At 33.2% G+C, this 18,424-nt stretch overlaps 1 protein-coding gene and 1 long non-coding RNA gene across 2 annotated transcripts; one reads left to right on the plus strand and one right to left on the minus strand.

Moving 5' to 3' along the window:
• The first annotated feature begins 340 nt into the window (after positions 1 to 340).
• On the plus strand, positions 341 to 2,249 carry LOC148207597 (exopolygalacturonase-like). Its single transcript, XM_088118404.1, has 4 exons — positions 341 to 544; positions 625 to 924; positions 1,072 to 1,590; positions 1,709 to 2,249. Exons 1-4 carry the CDS (start codon positions 410 to 412, stop codon positions 1,967 to 1,969), a joined length of 1,215 nt encoding a protein of 404 aa, XP_087974530.1. The 5' UTR covers positions 341 to 409; the 3' UTR covers positions 1,970 to 2,249.
• A 10,773-nt stretch (positions 2,250 to 13,022) lies between these two features.
• On the minus strand, positions 13,023 to 17,487 carry LOC148207598 (uncharacterized). Its single transcript, XR_015787785.1, has 3 exons — positions 16,963 to 17,487; positions 15,234 to 15,652; positions 13,023 to 14,753 (listed from the first exon to the last, which is right to left on the minus strand). It is a non-coding gene; the product is annotated as an uncharacterized LOC148207598 (long non-coding RNA).
• Positions 17,488 to 18,424: the final 937 nt, after the last annotated feature.

The raw sequence follows: 18,424 nt of genomic DNA on the forward strand, positions 1-18,424 counted from the left end.
TCAATGAAAAAAAAAAGTTAAAATTTTAAATTATTGAAATAGGATTAGATATTTGAATAATTATAAATCAAATCCGCAATTAATTACTCATATTTTTTGTACACCACTTGTTACGTATTGTGCTATGTGGCCATGCAGGTTTGTCTCGGATACAAATTTACGGAATGAATTTTGTTGAAGTGACTAAGAGAAGTAGTCGTTCCAATAACAAAGCAAATGCCAATAATAGGCAAGCAATTGTTTAACTTCAACCTCTCAATGATTTTGATAAATTTAGCTCATAGGAATCGGGAGATAATTTCCAATAATGTTAATTTCTTCACATATATAAAGAGGAACATTCATACTAATTTCTAAGTTAGCAATTAGGACTAAGAGAAGATAAGAAGCTTAGAAGGCACATAAAGGAATGGGATTTATTACATCAAACTTTGTAGCGTTACTGTTATTGTTACTTTTAGCGTCTACTGCTAAATGTCAACCTGGTGCGGGTGTTTTTGATATACTCAAGTATGGTGCCAAACCCAACACTGATGTTACTCAAGTAAGTGTATATAATTAATTTGATAGACCATTTTAATTTATACAATAAACGTTTATTTGATGAAGTAATTCACTCTACAGGCTTTAGCAACTGCATGGAAAGAAGCATGTGCATCAATCACTCCAAGTAAATTACTGATTCCAAAAGGAATTTACCTATTAAGTGGAGCCAGCCTCAAAGGCCCTTGTAAGAGTCCTATTGAGGTCCAAGTAGATGGGATTTTACAAGCTCCGAGCGAAGTGAAAGGAGAAGGGTGGATTATGTTGGATTATATCGATCAATTGACATTGTCAGGCACTGGAACTTTTGATGGCCAAGGAAAAGCAGCTTGGGCAAAGAATGATTGCCACCAAAAGAAAGAATGCACCAAGCTTGCCATGGTAAGTGTTCAATCATTAAATAAATAAATATATATACATACATATACATTAATATAGCCTAATATCGTTTATTATTAAATATATGTAATCTCAATTAATTTATATACTTTTGACACTAAGAGCTTTTTATTTGTTCCAAATGAACAGAGTTTGAAGTTCAATTTCGTCACTAATTCAATAGTGAAGGATATAACTTCCTTGGACAGCAAAAATTTCCATATCAATGTTTTGGGCTGCAAAAATCTGACCTTCCAACATGTGACAATTACTGCACCAGGGAATAGTCCCAACACCGATGGAATTCACATTGGTTGTTCAGAAGGGATTAACATTCTTAATACAAAAATCGCAACCGGAGATGATTGTATCTCTGTAGGAGATACTAACAAACAAATAACTATCAGTGATGTAACTTGTGGACCAGGACATGGCATTGCCATAGGAAGTTTGGGCAAGTACACCAGGGAACAAGGTGTGGAAGGAGTTACAATAAAAAAATGCAAATTAATTGATACTACAAACGGTGTCAGGATCAAAACATGGCCGGATTCTGCTGGTTCATTCGGAGCATCAGACATGCATTTTGAAGATATTGAAATGGTTAACGTCAGTAATCCTGTCATTATAGACCAAGAATATTGTCCATGGAATCAGTGCAATCGAAAGGTATGTATTAAAATTGTACCTTATTTAGTTCAACTAATTATTAACTGAAAAATGTATTTAAAAAAACAGTGGAAAATTGAGTTATATATGACAATAATGTTTTCTTTTTACTGCTCAGGTTCCATCAAAAATTAAGGTCAGTAAAGTTAGCTTCAAAAATATCAAAGGCACATCTGCTACTCCAGTCGCAGTCAAACTTGTTTGCAGCAAAAGCATACCATGTGAGGGTGTAGAAGTTGCTGATATTGACCTGACGTACAGTGGAAGTCAAGGTCCGATTACATCTCAGTGTGCAAATGTGAAGCCCACCATTTCCGGAAAGCAAAACCCTAAAATCTGCGCTGAAGTTGCTCCTCTTGATGGCCCATCAACTGATTAATTGGTTCTACTGCCGAAGAGTTTCATGGAAAACCATTAGTCCATCTTTTTCCATAGCATTTTTATTTTTAGTTTTGAAAGTTTCCCATTTCGTGCATGCCATGGATCATGTGCATGCTTTTAATAATTTTGTTTGTATTTTTTATAGCAAAATCAATGCTCTCGAATGATAGTTACTACCTTGAGAGCAATTTAATGTTTTAAAATGAAAAAAAAAATTATATCTTTTCTATGTCAAAAGGAATAATCCCAAATTGTCAACTCAAATTTTTTTTTTTATACTTTTACAATGATTTTTGTTGAATAAGTTGTTGAATACTTTGGGAAAATTAGGATTTTTGACCCTCCTATAATTCAATTCGGATTTTTAACTACATTTATAAAAACTCTTATATGTATGTGTGATCCCTCCCAAGAAATTTTAACCCCTTTCAAGAATGTAAATGTCCGACATCTATAGATGTCTGGAATTTCAGATGCCCAGAATTTTAGATGTCTAGCATCTTTAGATAAGCACAATTTATAAGGATATCTCGGAATATTTGGATAGTCACGTTTGTTTTGCAGGATTTATTCTTGAGAATGTTTTAAATTTAAAAAATGTCCTATGAATATTTATATAATTTATAAATTAATTTAATATAATAGATTTATTTGAATTAATTTATTATATTTTATATGTTATTTTGTAGAACAAATTAATTCATATTAACTTATAACCATCGTCCAACAGCCCCACTAAGAATTCTAGGAAAGATTTTGGTCATCTGCTTCTGAGTGAGCTTCATGAAACCTGTGATTTTGGCCATGAAACCTGTGATTTTGCCCCCTTTCTAGTAGGTAACTCGTTCCCTGTGCCTTTGTTTCTATTGCGTTCTATCTCGTCAAAAAGATTAAGAAAAATCAGTCTAGCACAACCTCGACTAATAATCGAAAGACAGGATTGGGATGCAGGGAGGCTCAGGCAATCCATTCCTATCAATCATTCGTCAAGAAGCAGTAGAGAAAGAATTGTCTTTTGAAATCACTTTGTTTGTAATGAAAAGGAAAGCTGATAAGCAGGTTATTGCTGCTAGGTTGTCACAGCTTGGATGTTGTTCCATCTCCTCCTGTATATTTCATTTTCAACTTTAATACTTTTTCAAAAAGACAATCATATAATTTATGCTATCTTAGGTGCCTATCAGCACATTATATTTTTTAAGAGGAAAAATACCATAGGTATGTTGGTGGTAAAAAAAATGTTGCTTTAAAATTATATATTTATGATAATAAATATTATGAATAATGTAATTCCTTCAAAATATTAAAAATAAATGAAGGTTTATATAATTTAATTACAATTTATTTTACATGTAAATCTAATGTACAAATATACTAATAGCATAAAATTTTTTATTGGAGCATGAGTACATTGAATTATTTTAATTATAAATTTAAAATTTTAAAATAAAGAATTTTTTGAGGAAAAATTAAAAAAATTGATGAAAGAAAATATATGGAGAAAATAATGAAGGACAAAAATTGAAAAAAGTAGATGCTCTCAACACAGGAATCTTGGAAACCTATGTTTCAGAAGGGCATCCAAAACTCGTAAGATGTCTCCCGTATGGACATCCTAGGATACCCGGACATCTCAACATTCTCGAGTATCTTAGATTCTTGTCAAACAAACGTGGGAATCTAGATACTCGTCCATCATGAACCTCAAATTCCCACGAAACAAATGGCCCCTTAAAAGTTTCTTATTGTATGCTTTGATTTTACGGTACTAATTGTCATTTGCTATTTGCCATGTTGGATGAATATATATCATTTATCAATCATTTGAAGTAAAATGTAGGGAACCACTTTAGGTTATTGACAGTTTATGGTAGCTAATTGAAAATGGAAGCCATCCAACCAAAATAATAATATTTTCGGAGCTAACCTGAGCATAGTTCAACTAGTTAAGACGTATATTCTCTCGGAAGTTAGAAAAGTTAGAATCTCCACCGTGAAATATTGTGTGTATATGTGTGTGCATATGTATAGAGGATCCAAATATACTTTTGGTATTAGACACCATTTATTTGGAAATTTAAAATGAATAATCTGAATTAAAATTTTCTTATTATTGTCTTAACAATATAATGCCAGCAGAAGTCCAAGTATACACTAAGAGGTTATAGCAATTGATAAAGATGTCTCCATATGAATTGTTTTGTAACCAAATGTTCTCAATTTTACTCAATAAGTGAGTAACCGGTAACTCTCATGAGAGAGTTATTTTGGTATCATTAAGAAGAATTTGTTATTGTTTTGACTACCGTAGCTTGGGTTTACATGTGTATTCAATGCTGAATTATTGTTGTAATTTTGAGAATTAGTCATCTATGAGTATTATTTCAAACAGTATAAAACGTTCACTCATTTTAAGTATTTTAGGCTTGGTCGTTTAAGCACTGTTCGAGCATCAAGAACTTTCGAGGTCAGCAGCAAATTTCTCCTAATTTTCTTTATGGGTTGTAGTTTTCATTTGTTTTGGAACTATTTTATGATGTATTTGAGCTAAACCCTCTTTGGAGAGGTTAAATTCTTTTGCGTACCAACTTCATTTCTTGAGTATCAAAGCTCCTTCTACTGTTGAGTAAGGTTCATTTTTATTATTGAGTGTTCTTAAATGCTTGATCAACATACTTCAGCTCCTGGTGTTTTTATTGTTGGGAAACACATAGAAATATATGTCAAACTTTGATTGGCTTTAAGATCTTTATATCTACATAGAGCGTAAAGACGTAGAGATAAGATTTACCTAATATTTGTTTTAAAAACTGATTTTATTGTTTCTTGAAGTAACAGAAGTTGTAGGATAGAAAATTTGAGTGTTTCGGAAGATAATCGTGTCTGTTTGGCTGTAGCAGAAATTCGATGTTGGGCAGTGGGTATTAGCAATAACGTAGATATACCTCCCCTTTTATTTCTCTGAATCTTTTCTTGTAGATTGTTATGTGCTTATTTACATCCCTCTCATTTGCTTGCTGTTCAGTTACGTCGATGTTGTTGGATCGACATGACTATATTAGAGGGGATGAATAATATTGAAGATTAATTTACTAAACTTTTTCAATTTTAAGTTTAAATAAAATAATTAATTGAACTTTTTATGTCAAAATGATATATGTACAATTTATACTAACAAAAATATCATAAAACAAACATTCGAGATAAGCACAACAATTATTTGCAATAAAAGAAAATATACTTGAAAAATAAATTGCAATAAATAAAAAATATAGGTTACAAAAAATATTTATGCTGAGAGATTTATAGTGGTTTGGCCATCCCTCGACGTACTTCACTCCTTGAGAACCTCTCGAGATTTTCCACTAAACACAATATTTTTATGGGTTTAAGATCGCAAGCTCATTCCTTTTACGGATTCAAGACCAAACGTTACAAATCACTCTTTTTATGAGATCTAGAACTAAACCCAACTTTGTTCCTGTGATAAAGATCAAAAACCTCACTCTATTCTTTTTACCGGGTTCAAAAACTAAACCCAAATAAATGTGGAAATTAAGATTTATAATACACTAAAACTCTCCCAAATAGTAAATAAAAAGATGAAATCTCACAACACATAGATAAAAATTTTGCATGTTGATCGTTGGGACGGTTCATGCATGGTGTCATGTGTCGTGCTCCGATTGGCCTAAGATTTGAAATTATTAATATAATAAAAATTTCAAATATATCCATTTTAATACTGCCACGTGTCGAGTTGTGATTCGTCCCGACATCATAATTTTCATCACCACGTCAGCAAATATATCTGTTCAGCGCCATGTCATCATATCTTGATCATAAGATGTCACATCATCTTCCATGTTAGCTGTCACATCATCAAAAAGTAACTCATGAAATTCTACGTCAGCTGACACCTCATTGTAGAAGCAATTGCTAGCCGCAAGTGTACGGGTCAAGTTTTAATAAAGCGGTAAATCAATACCAATATCATTCTTAGGATTGGATTTCTAGATCACTCAATTACCACAAATACTTTTGCCCAATTTTATTTAGAAAATCAAATTGGAATATTGTACTATGATAAAGGCAAATTAACATAAACTATTAAAGAATCTAAATTCAATGGGAAGAACGTATCTTAGGGAATCGATTTCACCCATCGAATCTGTGGACCAATTATTTAATTAATCAAGATTGAACAAATTATAAATTCTATAGGCCAAGAACTCTGTTTAAACAAATTGTAAGTCTATCGATCTTAACTGGCTATCCCGAGCGCAAACCAAATCTCCTTACTAAATTACGAAACAATATCTCTGTCTAGTTTTGTAACAAGTAAAGGCTTTAATGAACAAATCTCCTAAAAACCTCTAAACAAATTCTAAATCTATCGATCTTAAAACCCATTCAGTTATGATCCTAGTTCTCAACTCTCAACTACCTCTCCCGAGAGTAAGATTGCAAGTCTAAGATCAATAAATCGATGACCAGTCAATTAAAGCCATGAAGTAAAGAGAAATATAAATAAAATAAACAAATGCATTCAATCAAGAAAATCAAACATTCAATCCATAAATGTCAATAGCTACAATTTCTAAGATAAGGAAATTTAGCTACTCATGTTGATAAGTATGAAGGTTGTTCGAGTTTATAGACCTAGAAGTCCTTCTAGGATCCTTGCAAACTTTCACAAAAATAGCTAACCTATTGAAGATTCTAACCAAGAGTAAGGTTAGAAGATGAATCACTCTAAGATCAAACCTAGAAATCTAGGGAATTTATGATGGTCACTCCAGAATTAGCTCGATCGATACTAATACAATGAATCGATTTAACATCAAACCTAAAACAATATTTGGAAGAGACAACACCCAATGTGTTAAGGAACAAAAGTTCTTCATTTCGACATGTCAAAACTGAATAATCCTCATATCAAGAGCATTACAAGCCTTTAAATAGACCAAATGGTCATTCAACAAAGAAATACCAAAAGTCTTTCAAAATCCTATTTAATGCAAATTGAAGAAAATAAGACATGCAAACTAAAACTTGATTGCACATTAATCTAGATGCTTAAATGTAGAAAAAAAATGTAGAATGACTTTAAGTTTTCTTGGAAATCTAATGTAGGAGGCACTTCACGTTTGGATGATGTTTGACAAGCTTTGACTTCACAAACTCCCAAGAGGTGCAATCTGCAAAGGCACCAGTTCACAATTCTACACAGTTTTTTTTGTCCTCAGTGCCATATCTTAAAATAGACAACTTTTCCCCTGCCATATTTGCTCCATTCTCTTCTTGACTCATTGAAGTAACATTATAAAGAATTTCGAGCTCAAAACTCTTTGTTAGTTCTTGTGCATTAACCATCTCTTGAAGATGTAGCGTGAAAACCTCTTGAATCTTCCTTGCCTTTTCTTGTAGTAATTGCTCCTTCGTGTACATGTATTTGGTCACAAATGGATTTGTATCATCCCCTCTTTCTTTAAAAGAATTTGTCCTCCAATAAAGGTCTTCATTTCCTACATAAAAATGAATCAAGTTAGTTCAATGATAAGCCTTAAAAAGTTATCCCTTACCTCATGGGTGATTTATGATTTTCTTCCATGGACATGTCATTTCTTTTATTCGTTCTTCCTTGTGGGTGCTTGAGTTTACACAACTTGTTGAAGTCCTTGAAGTGCAACCTTGCAGTCTTGACGTAATATTGATATTCTTGGTCTTCTTTGGTTTGGAGTACTTGGGCAAACTCTTTGTTCCTTCCAAAAGTGCTTCCAAACACACTCACTTGGTTTGTTGACATTGTGCTTTAATTTATTTTTCCTCCACGTGGTACTTTGCATTTGCATTCTCCAACACAACAACCTGTCTTCTTCACCATGGAATTGTTTAAAAGACTTCTTGAACAAGTAGTTTTCCACAATTCTTTTCTCCTTAGGCTTCGTTTGCCATGGTTACCTACTCAACAAGGAAGCAAGTTATTATCTTCAAAATCAAGATCTATTTTATACTTACCTTGTAAGACAATCTTAAGATCATGAGAAAATGATAGGATAACTCTCATTGACTTAATCATAGCTTCCATCGTTACCTATATTAGACCACACTTGATTTGAAGCGTTAAAATTTCCTGCAAAAAACTTTGAAAAGTACAAGAACTAGGATAAAATATGTGAGCTTGATAGTAGGGGGTCCTTGTTCAATGCATTCATTAATTTTGGCCTATAAGGACAAATGGATTGGAGATTGGAGCTTACTCTTTTCCCTTCTTTCTCATTTGAATTTCTTTTCTCTTACGTCTTTTTCTCCATTTACCTTTGTATTCAACTCACTTTCATTCTCATGAGAATCTTTGCTATGTTCTTCAATAAATTCATCAACATGTGCTTTAGATTCTTCCTCAAATTTTGCATCATATTCCTCACAACCATCGTTTGAATCAACTACAACATTTCTTATCAACATGACTTCTTTATTGACATATTCTTTGCTGATGTGTCCAAACCCTTTGCACTTTCAACATTTTAAATAATTAGTCATGTCCCTTATCTCCTTTGGAGCTTCATTTTTTTTAGTATTGTAGCTCTCAATCTCCACTTGTTTGGTAGCACCAAACTTTCCTTTTGGTTGCATCAATTTATTCCTTTTGTAGGATCTTCAATTTTGATAGCATGGTTATACATGTCTTCTAAGTAAGGTGGTAGATTTATATCAACCAGATGAATAATTTCCATATTTAGACCTCCAAAAAATCTAGACATGGTATCTTTCTCTTCTTCTCAAATTTGTACTTTTTCCATAAAAATTTCATCTCTTGATAATACTCAGCAACACTTTTTGTTTCCTGCCTCAAAGCTTGCAATTTAGTTTGCAAATATATTTTTTATAATTTTTTTGGAGCATACCTCTTTCTCATGGCTTTTTTGAGTTCTTCCCAAGTTTCTATTGGATCATCCTCATTCCTTATTTTTTCGGACTCAAGATGTTTATACTATTCACTTGCATGATTGATGAATTCAGTAATGGCAAGTCTCATCTTCTTATTCTTACTATATGTATAGGAATCAAACACATGCTCTATCTTCCTTTCTCATTGCAAGTAAGCCTCGGGATCCGCCGGTCCAATAAAAGGTGGAATTTTGAGTTTAACTTCGCCATCTCTATTTTAATTTAACTAATTCTAGGCTTCATAACATTGACAGAGTTATTTCTTCCACTTCCTCTGACATTTCCTCTTCCTCCAAGTTGTCTTTCTTACTCATGTAAGAAAGACAACTTGGAGGTGTCATTCTTGTAAGACTCGTTCTTCTCTCTGTTGATGTGTCATTCTTTCTTGCCCATCCTCCTTCATCATTTCCATCATACCTTGGATTGCTTGAAGAATAGTCATAGGATCTTATGGTATTTGTGGTACTCCTTCCTGTGACATTTTGTTATAAAAAATAACAATAATAATAGTAAGAACCTTTCCAATCTTCTCACTAAGATTTTACTAAGGATACTCGTGTTTATCACTTGGGTAGGCTTTTGGTACTAGGTCAAAGATGCAAGGGTTAGCTTAAATTTTGGTGCAACCTTACTTAAAGCTTGATATAACTAATTCAGGGATCAACTCTCACAAACTAAGACTAGAGTGACTCAATCTTAGAATCAACAACTCGACAATTTGAACGAAACACTAACAATGATGAAATTTTTTTATGTGTCTCGAATCTTCAAATGTTTTTTTTTTTTTTTGCTACTGTTTTCTTTCTTTTACTATTGAATTTTGTTTCTTCTACTTCTATTTTTCTTTTGCTTCTGATTTTTTTGCTTCTTTTTTTTCTTATGATCCAAGAGAAAAATACAAGAATTTCAAGGCAAGTTGTAGTATGACTTGTCATGCTTTGTAAGAAACTACTTTCGAAAAAGAAAATGACAGAAAATAAAATTACATAAAGCAAAGATATTTCACCTTTAAAGTCGGCCAAAGGATGTCGACCAAGTGCTCTGATACAAAATGATAAGCGCGAAGGTTGCTCGGGTTTACAAAGTTAGAGGTACTTTTAGGATCTTTGCAAACTTTCACAAAAATAGCTAACTTAACCGAGTGATTGCAACCAAGAGTAAGGTTAGAAGATGAATCACTCTAAGATAAAACCTAGAATCCATGATGGTCACTCCTAGATTCTAAGCAACTCACTCCAAAGCTTGATCGAGACTAATCCAATGAATCAGTTTAACATCAAACCTAAAGCAAGATTTGAAAGAGACAACACCAAATGTGCTAAGGAACAAAAGTTCTTGATTTCAATATGTCAAATCTGAATAATCCTCATATCAACAGCATTACAAGCCTTTAAATAGGCCAAATGGTTGTTCAACAAAGAAATACCAAAAGTATTTCAAAATCCTATTTAATGCAAATTGAAGAAAATAAGACATGCAAATTAATATGTGATTGCACATTAATCTAGACGCTTAAATGCATAACAAAAAATGTAGAATGACTTTAAATTGTCTTGGAAATCTAATGTAGGAGGTGCTTCACGTTTGAATAATGGTTTGACAATCTTTGACTTCACAAACTCCCAAGAGATGCAATCTGCAAAGGCACCAGTTCACAATTATACACACTTTTTTTTGTCCTCAGTGTCATATCTTAAAATAGACAACTTTTCCTATGTCATCATTGCTTCATTCTCTTATTGACTCATTAAAGTAACATTGTAAAGAATTTTGGACTCAAAACTGTTTATTGGTTCTTTTGGATTAACCATCTCTTGAAGATGTAGTGTGAAAACCTCTTGAATTTTCCTTGACTTTCTTGTAGTAATTACTCCTTTGTGTACATATAATTGGTCACAAATAGATTTGTATCACATGTTCACGATCAAACTAGCAAAAAATAAAAAAGAGAGACAAAAAGTGAATATGTCGTGTTGATTGATCATTCCTAACTCAATCTCCACAATCGATCTTCAAAACTCGGCCTTTTCCTCGAAATAATTTGTAGTTCTCCTTATGGGCTCTCCATTCAATTAATCATGAAGGTCCTTATTTATATATTATTTCAGGACAACGTTGAGATGATAGGGACAGCGTCTCAACGATGTGCCCTAAGTGCTGGAAAAAATGGATCCTAGCGTCGTAGCGTTGAGACGCTATGATCGGCATTGAGACGCTACGACGTGAAGCGTTTATAAATACACTTCAACATCATAGCGTTGAGACGCTCTGAGGTAGCGTTTCAATGCTACCCTTGCTGGTCAGTTGGCTGGTTGCATCATTTGAGCGTTGAGACGCTCTGGTAGCATCTCAACGCTAACCCCTCGAGTCTTCTAGCTCTAAAGTTTGTTATGGGGTCTTCTTAACTTGCTCGGGCTATGACCTTTCATTCTATTTAATGAGTTCGATGTCCCAATTCTTCTTGATCCTTAATTCTACAAAATAACATTTATGCGCGTAAATTGATCATAAAGAAACAGAAAGTAACAATTAATTCAATCATAATGATTATAAAATATTGCCCATATGAGGGGCTATCAACACCCCCAAACTTAACATTTTGCTTGTCCTCAAGCAAATATAGCAATCTAATATCAAACAATCAAGGATAATTATGGGTGTACATTTTTTTATAGTTAATTAATCCAAGTCATGCTCACGTACATGTTATTCATTATACCAACTCCCCTTTATACTTTATTTTCCTTCTTCTCAATACCAAAAAATACAAGTAAAGTTAAAAATTAATAATGTGTCTATGAGATGAATCAAATGACAATCAAGAAATAAGCCATGATAAGATATAATTTGTAAAAGAACTCAAGCATCTAATCAATTTCTTGAAATTCAATGCAAAGGACTTGACACCCTCATAGAATTCACTCCAATATCTCAATATGATTTAGGGTTCTTTTTACTCTCAAAACCAAACATAACATGTTATTACCATAGGCTTGCAAATGAATCAAATTTTCCCACTTGTAGATGAATAAATTGCAAAAATCAAAGGGACTTTAATAATTGTTGTAGCGGGGATTATGTAAAGGTGGGATAAGGAAATTTATAGGCTCAATAATCAAGACAACAGAGCTATTAAATTGCATAATAACATAAAGTACATCGTATTCCTGGCATCTTGAACTGTCCACCCATATCTTCGAGTACTAAATATTTTGGAGACGTAAAATTGATTGACTTTTTTTTTTTTTTGAAAAAATAACCTCCAAATGACTTTTTTGTATCAGCTAAAATTTTAGACCATAATTCTCCAAATGATAATAGTTTTTTTTTTCAATATTAATCACCACCTCATTTTTCTTCTCTTCAACATATAACTTGCATAACGATAAGTTTTAATATATTACCGTGCAATATTTTCTCCTTTGTCTTGACCATACGGAAACATTTAAGATAAAACAATAAAAAGACCTCAAGGTTTCAAAATGGTGTACTAAACAAGAAGAAAAATAGGAAATTAGGCTCAAAGTTGGCTTACTACAGGAAAATATAGTGAAAGGTGGACTTTTTAGAAGTCAAACATAGGGTAAGCCTAAATTGCCTTTATCACATTAAAACATCTCTCCAAATAAGTGGTCATAAAATGCATTCACAAGCAAGTTCTAGAATAATTATGCTAGGTTTGATCACACACAAGAATAAAATTAAGTAGAGCAAGATGTAATGGGTTACTGATAGACTCAAAAACCTTACTTGGGTGTGTAAATTGCATCAAGTCAAGTGCATTTTCAATCAAAAATTTCAATGAGATACCATCATATAACTTTTAAGAAAAACGATCATTCTTATCGCTTTCATTCCATAACGAATCGACCCAAAGATGCATTCATAACATATCAAATATTCAGGGGTATTAATCATAATTCAAAGTTTAAAAAAGAAAATCAGCATACATGAATTAGAGCAACAATCATCCCATCAATTTATACAGATCCACATGAGAGAAAAAATAAAACTATTACAAACCATAATTACTCTACAAATCCACATCACAGAAAAAACAAAATTATTATAGACTAGAATTACTCAACACCCCAAACTTAAAACTTACATTGTCCCAAATGTAAATAAAATGAATGATTTCATTTGATGGACATCTAACTGCTCACTAGCATAACGGTTCTATTCATCCCGCTCGAACCCGAGCAAGCGATAATACTGATTTATAGTATCATGGTCAAAAGGGATGTGATGGCCACAAATATACAAATGACGGTCGTCATCTATAATGTTACCATAAAATTCGTGTAACTAGGACCACTACAGGTTCAGGTTTTTTAACAAACTCCCCCCAACCACGCTGTACAATGTTATTAAAAATGCAAGGTTGATGAATCTCACATGGTGCCAAGCTTCGCTCTTGAATTATCGTACGCTCCACACATACCAGTGATATAAATCAGCGGCCGCTTTTGAAACAAGGTGGTGGGATCAAAGTTACCTTTGATGATGTGACATGTCTAGCACGCTTGGGCTCATGGCACAAGAACAAATCTAATGCTAGGCTAATTTTGATTTCTCCACAAATTAATCTATCTCCGTCAATAAGAACTCTATCCAAGCATACAGTTGCATGGGCAACACAAAATCGAGTTCGAATTAGTCAAAATTTGTCAAAAAGTAAAGAGAATAAATATCCATGGATGTAGCTTCAAAAACCTCGAAAATGCCTTCCTTCCTCCTTGAATGTGAAATAATGCTGCAACAATAGAGTGGATATGAGGGAATATGGAAGAATGGAATAGAAATTTGGAAGAAATTGAGAGGGGAAGAAAAGAGGGGGAGAAATGGAATAGAAATTTCATTTTTTTAATCACCCTTTTTAATCACTTTTTTTAATTATCTGAAACGAAAAGAAAAATAATTTAATAAATAATAAAATAAATAAATAAATAAAAATAAAACAAGTTAATGAAGTCCATAAAAATAAAAATAAAAAATACTAATGAATATAATAATAAATAAAAGCAAAAGAAGAAAATATGGATTTCCTCCCATTAGGTGCTTTATTTAACGTCGGTAGCTAAACGAAGCTTAAGTCACTTATTCAAGGAGGTTGAAATTTATTGTTTCCTCCATTGACCTCTTCATGTGTAGACTTTTTCATTTTAAAGTACTTTGTGACTTTGAATACTTCTTTCTCATCTTGGACCCGGATGGTGAGCTCCCTTTGTTCTACATCGATTAAAATCCACCCAGTTGCCATAACATAAAAATCTACTAGAAGGATGAATTTGCCGACTTTTATCAACACGTTTTCAATGACTCCAAAAGGGTGCGTAGTCGATTTATCAGCTAACTAGATCATTACAGTGGTCGACTTAATTTCTCCAATATTTAATTTTCTGCACAAAGATAAAGGAATTAAATTAATGCACCCAAATCACATAAAGCTCTAAAACCATAAATACCAAGATTGCATGGAGAAGAAAAACTCCCTGCATATGCAAAAGAAATATTAATGTTAAGCTTTTTAAATATATCCAATAAATTTTTTTCAGTTGAGCATCAAGTTTTTTCTTTTGAAAACGTGAAGGATAAAGTAAATTATTAGGATGAGTAGGAAGAGTAGAACTAGTAGGCTTTTGAGCCTCAAGTGTTGGTGGTGCTTCCTTCTCTCTCTCGTTTGAATTGTCTTTCTCCTCAATATAGATTATTGGCTCGTCAATTGCTTCATGTTCTAGCTCTTAGAGTTGTCTTCCACTTCTCAAAGTCATTGCCTTGCAATACTCAATTAGGTTCACCTTAGTATCGCTTGGAAATTTTCCTTTCTGCATAACATTCAAAGTGTTAGCCATTTGCCCAATATACACCTCAATATTCTTGATGGCTATTGTATTTTCATCAATTTTCTCTTCCATATTTCCTATTTGTTTTTCAATTCAACTGGCCTAACTTCTAGATTCAGTGATGAAACTACCAAGTATTTCCTCAAGGGATGATATCTTTTCGTTCAACTAAGGTGTAACGTGTTTTGGTGGATGCTAAACATTCCTATTGTTGGAGTAAGAAAAATTTTCATGATTTCTCAATCTTGGATGATAATTTGTCAACAACGAAATCTGAGTCTGATTCCCTCTATAGTCAAAGTTTTTGTTGTTGACATATTGAGCTTGCTCAATGGTTGGCTCTACATAAAAAGAATATATGTTTGCAGCTGCCATTAACTCTTTTGATCCAGAAGTTCCTGGTCTTGAAAGTCGTGAAACAACACTATTCAAAACATCAACTTTAGCTTTTAGAACACTTACCTCATTAACATCATAAATTTCAGCAACTTGCTTTGCAGTAAAACTCTCACTCTGCGACATATAGTTGTTAGCTGCTATGTCCTATAACAATAGGTGAGCATTGTCAGGTATTTTGGATAGCAAAGTTCTTCCAGCTGCAGCATCCAATATGGACCTTGTCTGTCCATTCAATCCATTATAAAACATATGTGTTTGCAACCATGTCGTATAACCATGCTGTTAGAATTTTCTCAAGAGTTCCTTATATCGCTCACAAGCTTCAAACTATTTGTTCGAAGTCATATTGTTTGAATGATCCAATTTTCGTTCTGAGTTAAGCTATTTTGGCAGGTGGAAAAAAATTTGCAAGGAATGTTTGGACCATCTCATGCCAAGTGGTGATACTCCCTTAGAGATCGTAGCCAATCTCTAGCTTTGTCCTGCAAAAAAAAAAAAGGGAAAAGGTGTAAGCAAATAACATCATCCATAACTCCATTCATTTTTACTATAACACAAATATCCAAAAATGTTGTTAAATGACCGTCTGGATCATCTGTGGCATTACCCCTAAAAGGACTCTCTCAAACCGTTTGTATCAAACTAGGTTTGAGCTCAACATTATTTGCATTAATTGGCAAATTGGTTATCCCAATATTGTCAGGGAAGTTTGGCTGACAATATTCTGTAATGGTTTTATGATCCTGCACCATTTGAGGTTGTTGCAAGATTGGTTTAGGTGAATGATGATTCTCAAATGAATCGAACGAATCGTCGATATCTTCAACCTTTTCCCTTTTTTCCTTTCGATTGTGCAAGTTCTTTCAACTTCAGGATTAAATGGAAATAAAGATGCATCTATCTTTGCGCATAAAATTTCGTGTAGAATATAAAAATAATCTCACAATCAATAAAATAAATAAAAGAACAAAAATCTAAATTAAGATCAAACAATTTCTCCACCATTTTGAGTGAAACTAAATAATTGTCAATCCGTGGTAATGGCGCAAAAAACTTGTAGGAGAAATTGTTAACCGCAAGTGCACAGGTCAAGTTTTAATAAAGTGGTAAGTCAATACTGATATCGTTGTCACTATTAGGTTTCTAGATCACTCAATTACCACAAATACTGTTGCCCAATTTTATTTAGAAAATCAAATTGGAATATTTGTAATATGATAAAGGCAAATTAACATAAATTATTAAAGAATGTAAATTCAATGGGAAGAACGATCTTACAGAATAGATTTCACCGATCGAATCTATGGACAAATTATTTAATTTATCAAGATTGAACATATTATAAATTCTATAGGTCAAGAACTCTAAAATCTCAACTGCTTCTCCCGAGTGTATGCCAAATCTCCTTACTAAATTACAAAACCAATATCTCTATCTAGTTGTGTAACAAGTAAATGCTTTAATGAACAAGTCTCTTAACGACCTCTAAAGAAATTCTAAATCTATCAATCTTAAAAGTCATTCAGTTATGAATCCCAGTTCTCAAGTCTCAACCACATCTACCAAGCTTAGGATTGCAAGTCTAAGATCAATTAATTAATCTGTGGCCAATAGATTAAAGGCATGAAGCAAAGAGAAACATAAATAGAATGAACAAATGCATTCAATCAAGAAAATCAAAAAAATGAATTCATAGCGTCAATGGCTACATCAATCCCCAAGACAAGGGAATTCAGCTACTCATGATCATGATCAACTAGAAAAGTAAAAGAAAAAGAGACGGAAAGTGAACCCGTCGTGTTGATTTATCGTCCCCGACTCAATCTCCACAATCGATCTTCAAAACTGCACTTCTTCCTCGAAATACTTTGCAATTCTCCCTCTAGGCTCTCCCTTCAATTCATCATGAAGGTCTTTATTATAGATTATTTAAGGACAACATTGAGACGCTAGGGACAACGTGTAGCGTCAAGACGCTATGAATGGCGTTGAGACGCTACAACGTGAAGCGTTAATAAGCATGCTTTAACATCGTAGCGTTGAGATGCTTTGAGGATGGTTAGTTGGTTGGATGCATCGTTTGAGTGTTGAGATGTTCTGGTAACGTCTCAATGCTACCCCGTCAGGTCTTCTAGATCTAAATTATGTTGTGGGGCCTTCTCAACTTGCTCGATATATATCTTTTTGATGGGATTGAATCCCTAGCGGATGCGATTTATCGCTTGGTTTGATTTTTCCTTTTGAAATTAAAAAACACAGAAAACAAAATAATAGAGGAAGACTCTGGTTTACCTTTAAAGTCTTTTCTTTCAGAAAAACCAAATGGACAACACCAAACAATATTCCTTGCTATGTATGTGGCGAAGATCCGATTTGTGGGACCGATTACATGGAATTGAGAAGGTAGCAAATTTAAGAGAGATCTCTTAGTCTTTTTGTTTTTGCAATGCTGGGAAGAGGAAAAAAATAGTATAAAAGAGTTCTTTTACACTTTAACCAAAAGTGACATGGAATAATTCTCCACGTCACAGCAACTTCCCACTCCCATACAATTGTAGGGGAGTTTTTAATTAATAATAATACTTATTAATAATTAATATAATTAATTAATTAATATAATCAATTAATTAATTAATAATATAATTCAAATCTCTCCAATCCGGAAACACAATTCAGCAACCCCAATTCAAATCAATCTTTTAATTTCAGCATTTAGTTTTCTGCACTTTCAAATTTATTTTTAATGAATTGAAGTATGATTGTTCTTGCATATACTGTCCTGTGCATATTGTTCTTGCGCTGCTTTCTTAAGTAATAATGTTGCCAGTAGCTCTATAGTCTTGAGTTAGCTTTCTGCTAAAGCATACACTTGTGGGCAGTGAGTGTTTTTGTTCCTGCTCTAGCTTAGGTTCCAGTACGAAGGCCCCAACAGCATCCTGTGAGTACAATTAAAAAACAGAGAACACTTAGATGAAAAGCTTCCATAACTTCCATATCCATGTCAACCACTACCTTAGTATCACCATAGACTCAATCTTTCTATTTCACACCCTTTTTGATGTCCCTTTACACCATCTATATTTGACCTGCGAAAAATGTCCCTTCTGTAACTCCATTTTTCTTAGTTCTAAGTTTGGGGGTAGGCGGGAGCATCCTATATCCTGCTATCAGTCGCATTGGGGACAATGTTACATCTAAGTTTGGGGGTGAGCGTGCTTGCTTTGTTTTTGTAAGGATAAGCTTGTAATGTATAA

This window comes from Momordica charantia, unplaced genomic scaffold (assembly GCF_013281855.1).
Source record: "Momordica charantia cultivar OHB3-1 unplaced genomic scaffold, Mcharantia_2.0 BLBB01000128.1, whole genome shotgun sequence".
In the NCBI taxonomy this organism is placed as follows: Eukaryota; Viridiplantae; Streptophyta; class Magnoliopsida; order Cucurbitales; family Cucurbitaceae; genus Momordica; species Momordica charantia.

Bases quoted from the DNA above. Each gene is read 5' to 3' on its own strand.
- LOC148207597 (XM_088118404.1), top strand. From the start codon at position 410: ATGGGATTTATTACATCAAACTTTGTAGCGTTACTGTTATTGTTACTT. The intron at 545-624 runs GTAAGTGTATAT...TTCACTCTACAG, and splicing joins CCAACACTGATGTTACTCAA to GCTTTAGCAACTGCATGGAA. The intron at 1,591-1,708 runs GTATGTATTAAA...TTTACTGCTCAG, and splicing joins GGAATCAGTGCAATCGAAAG to GTTCCATCAAAAATTAAGGT.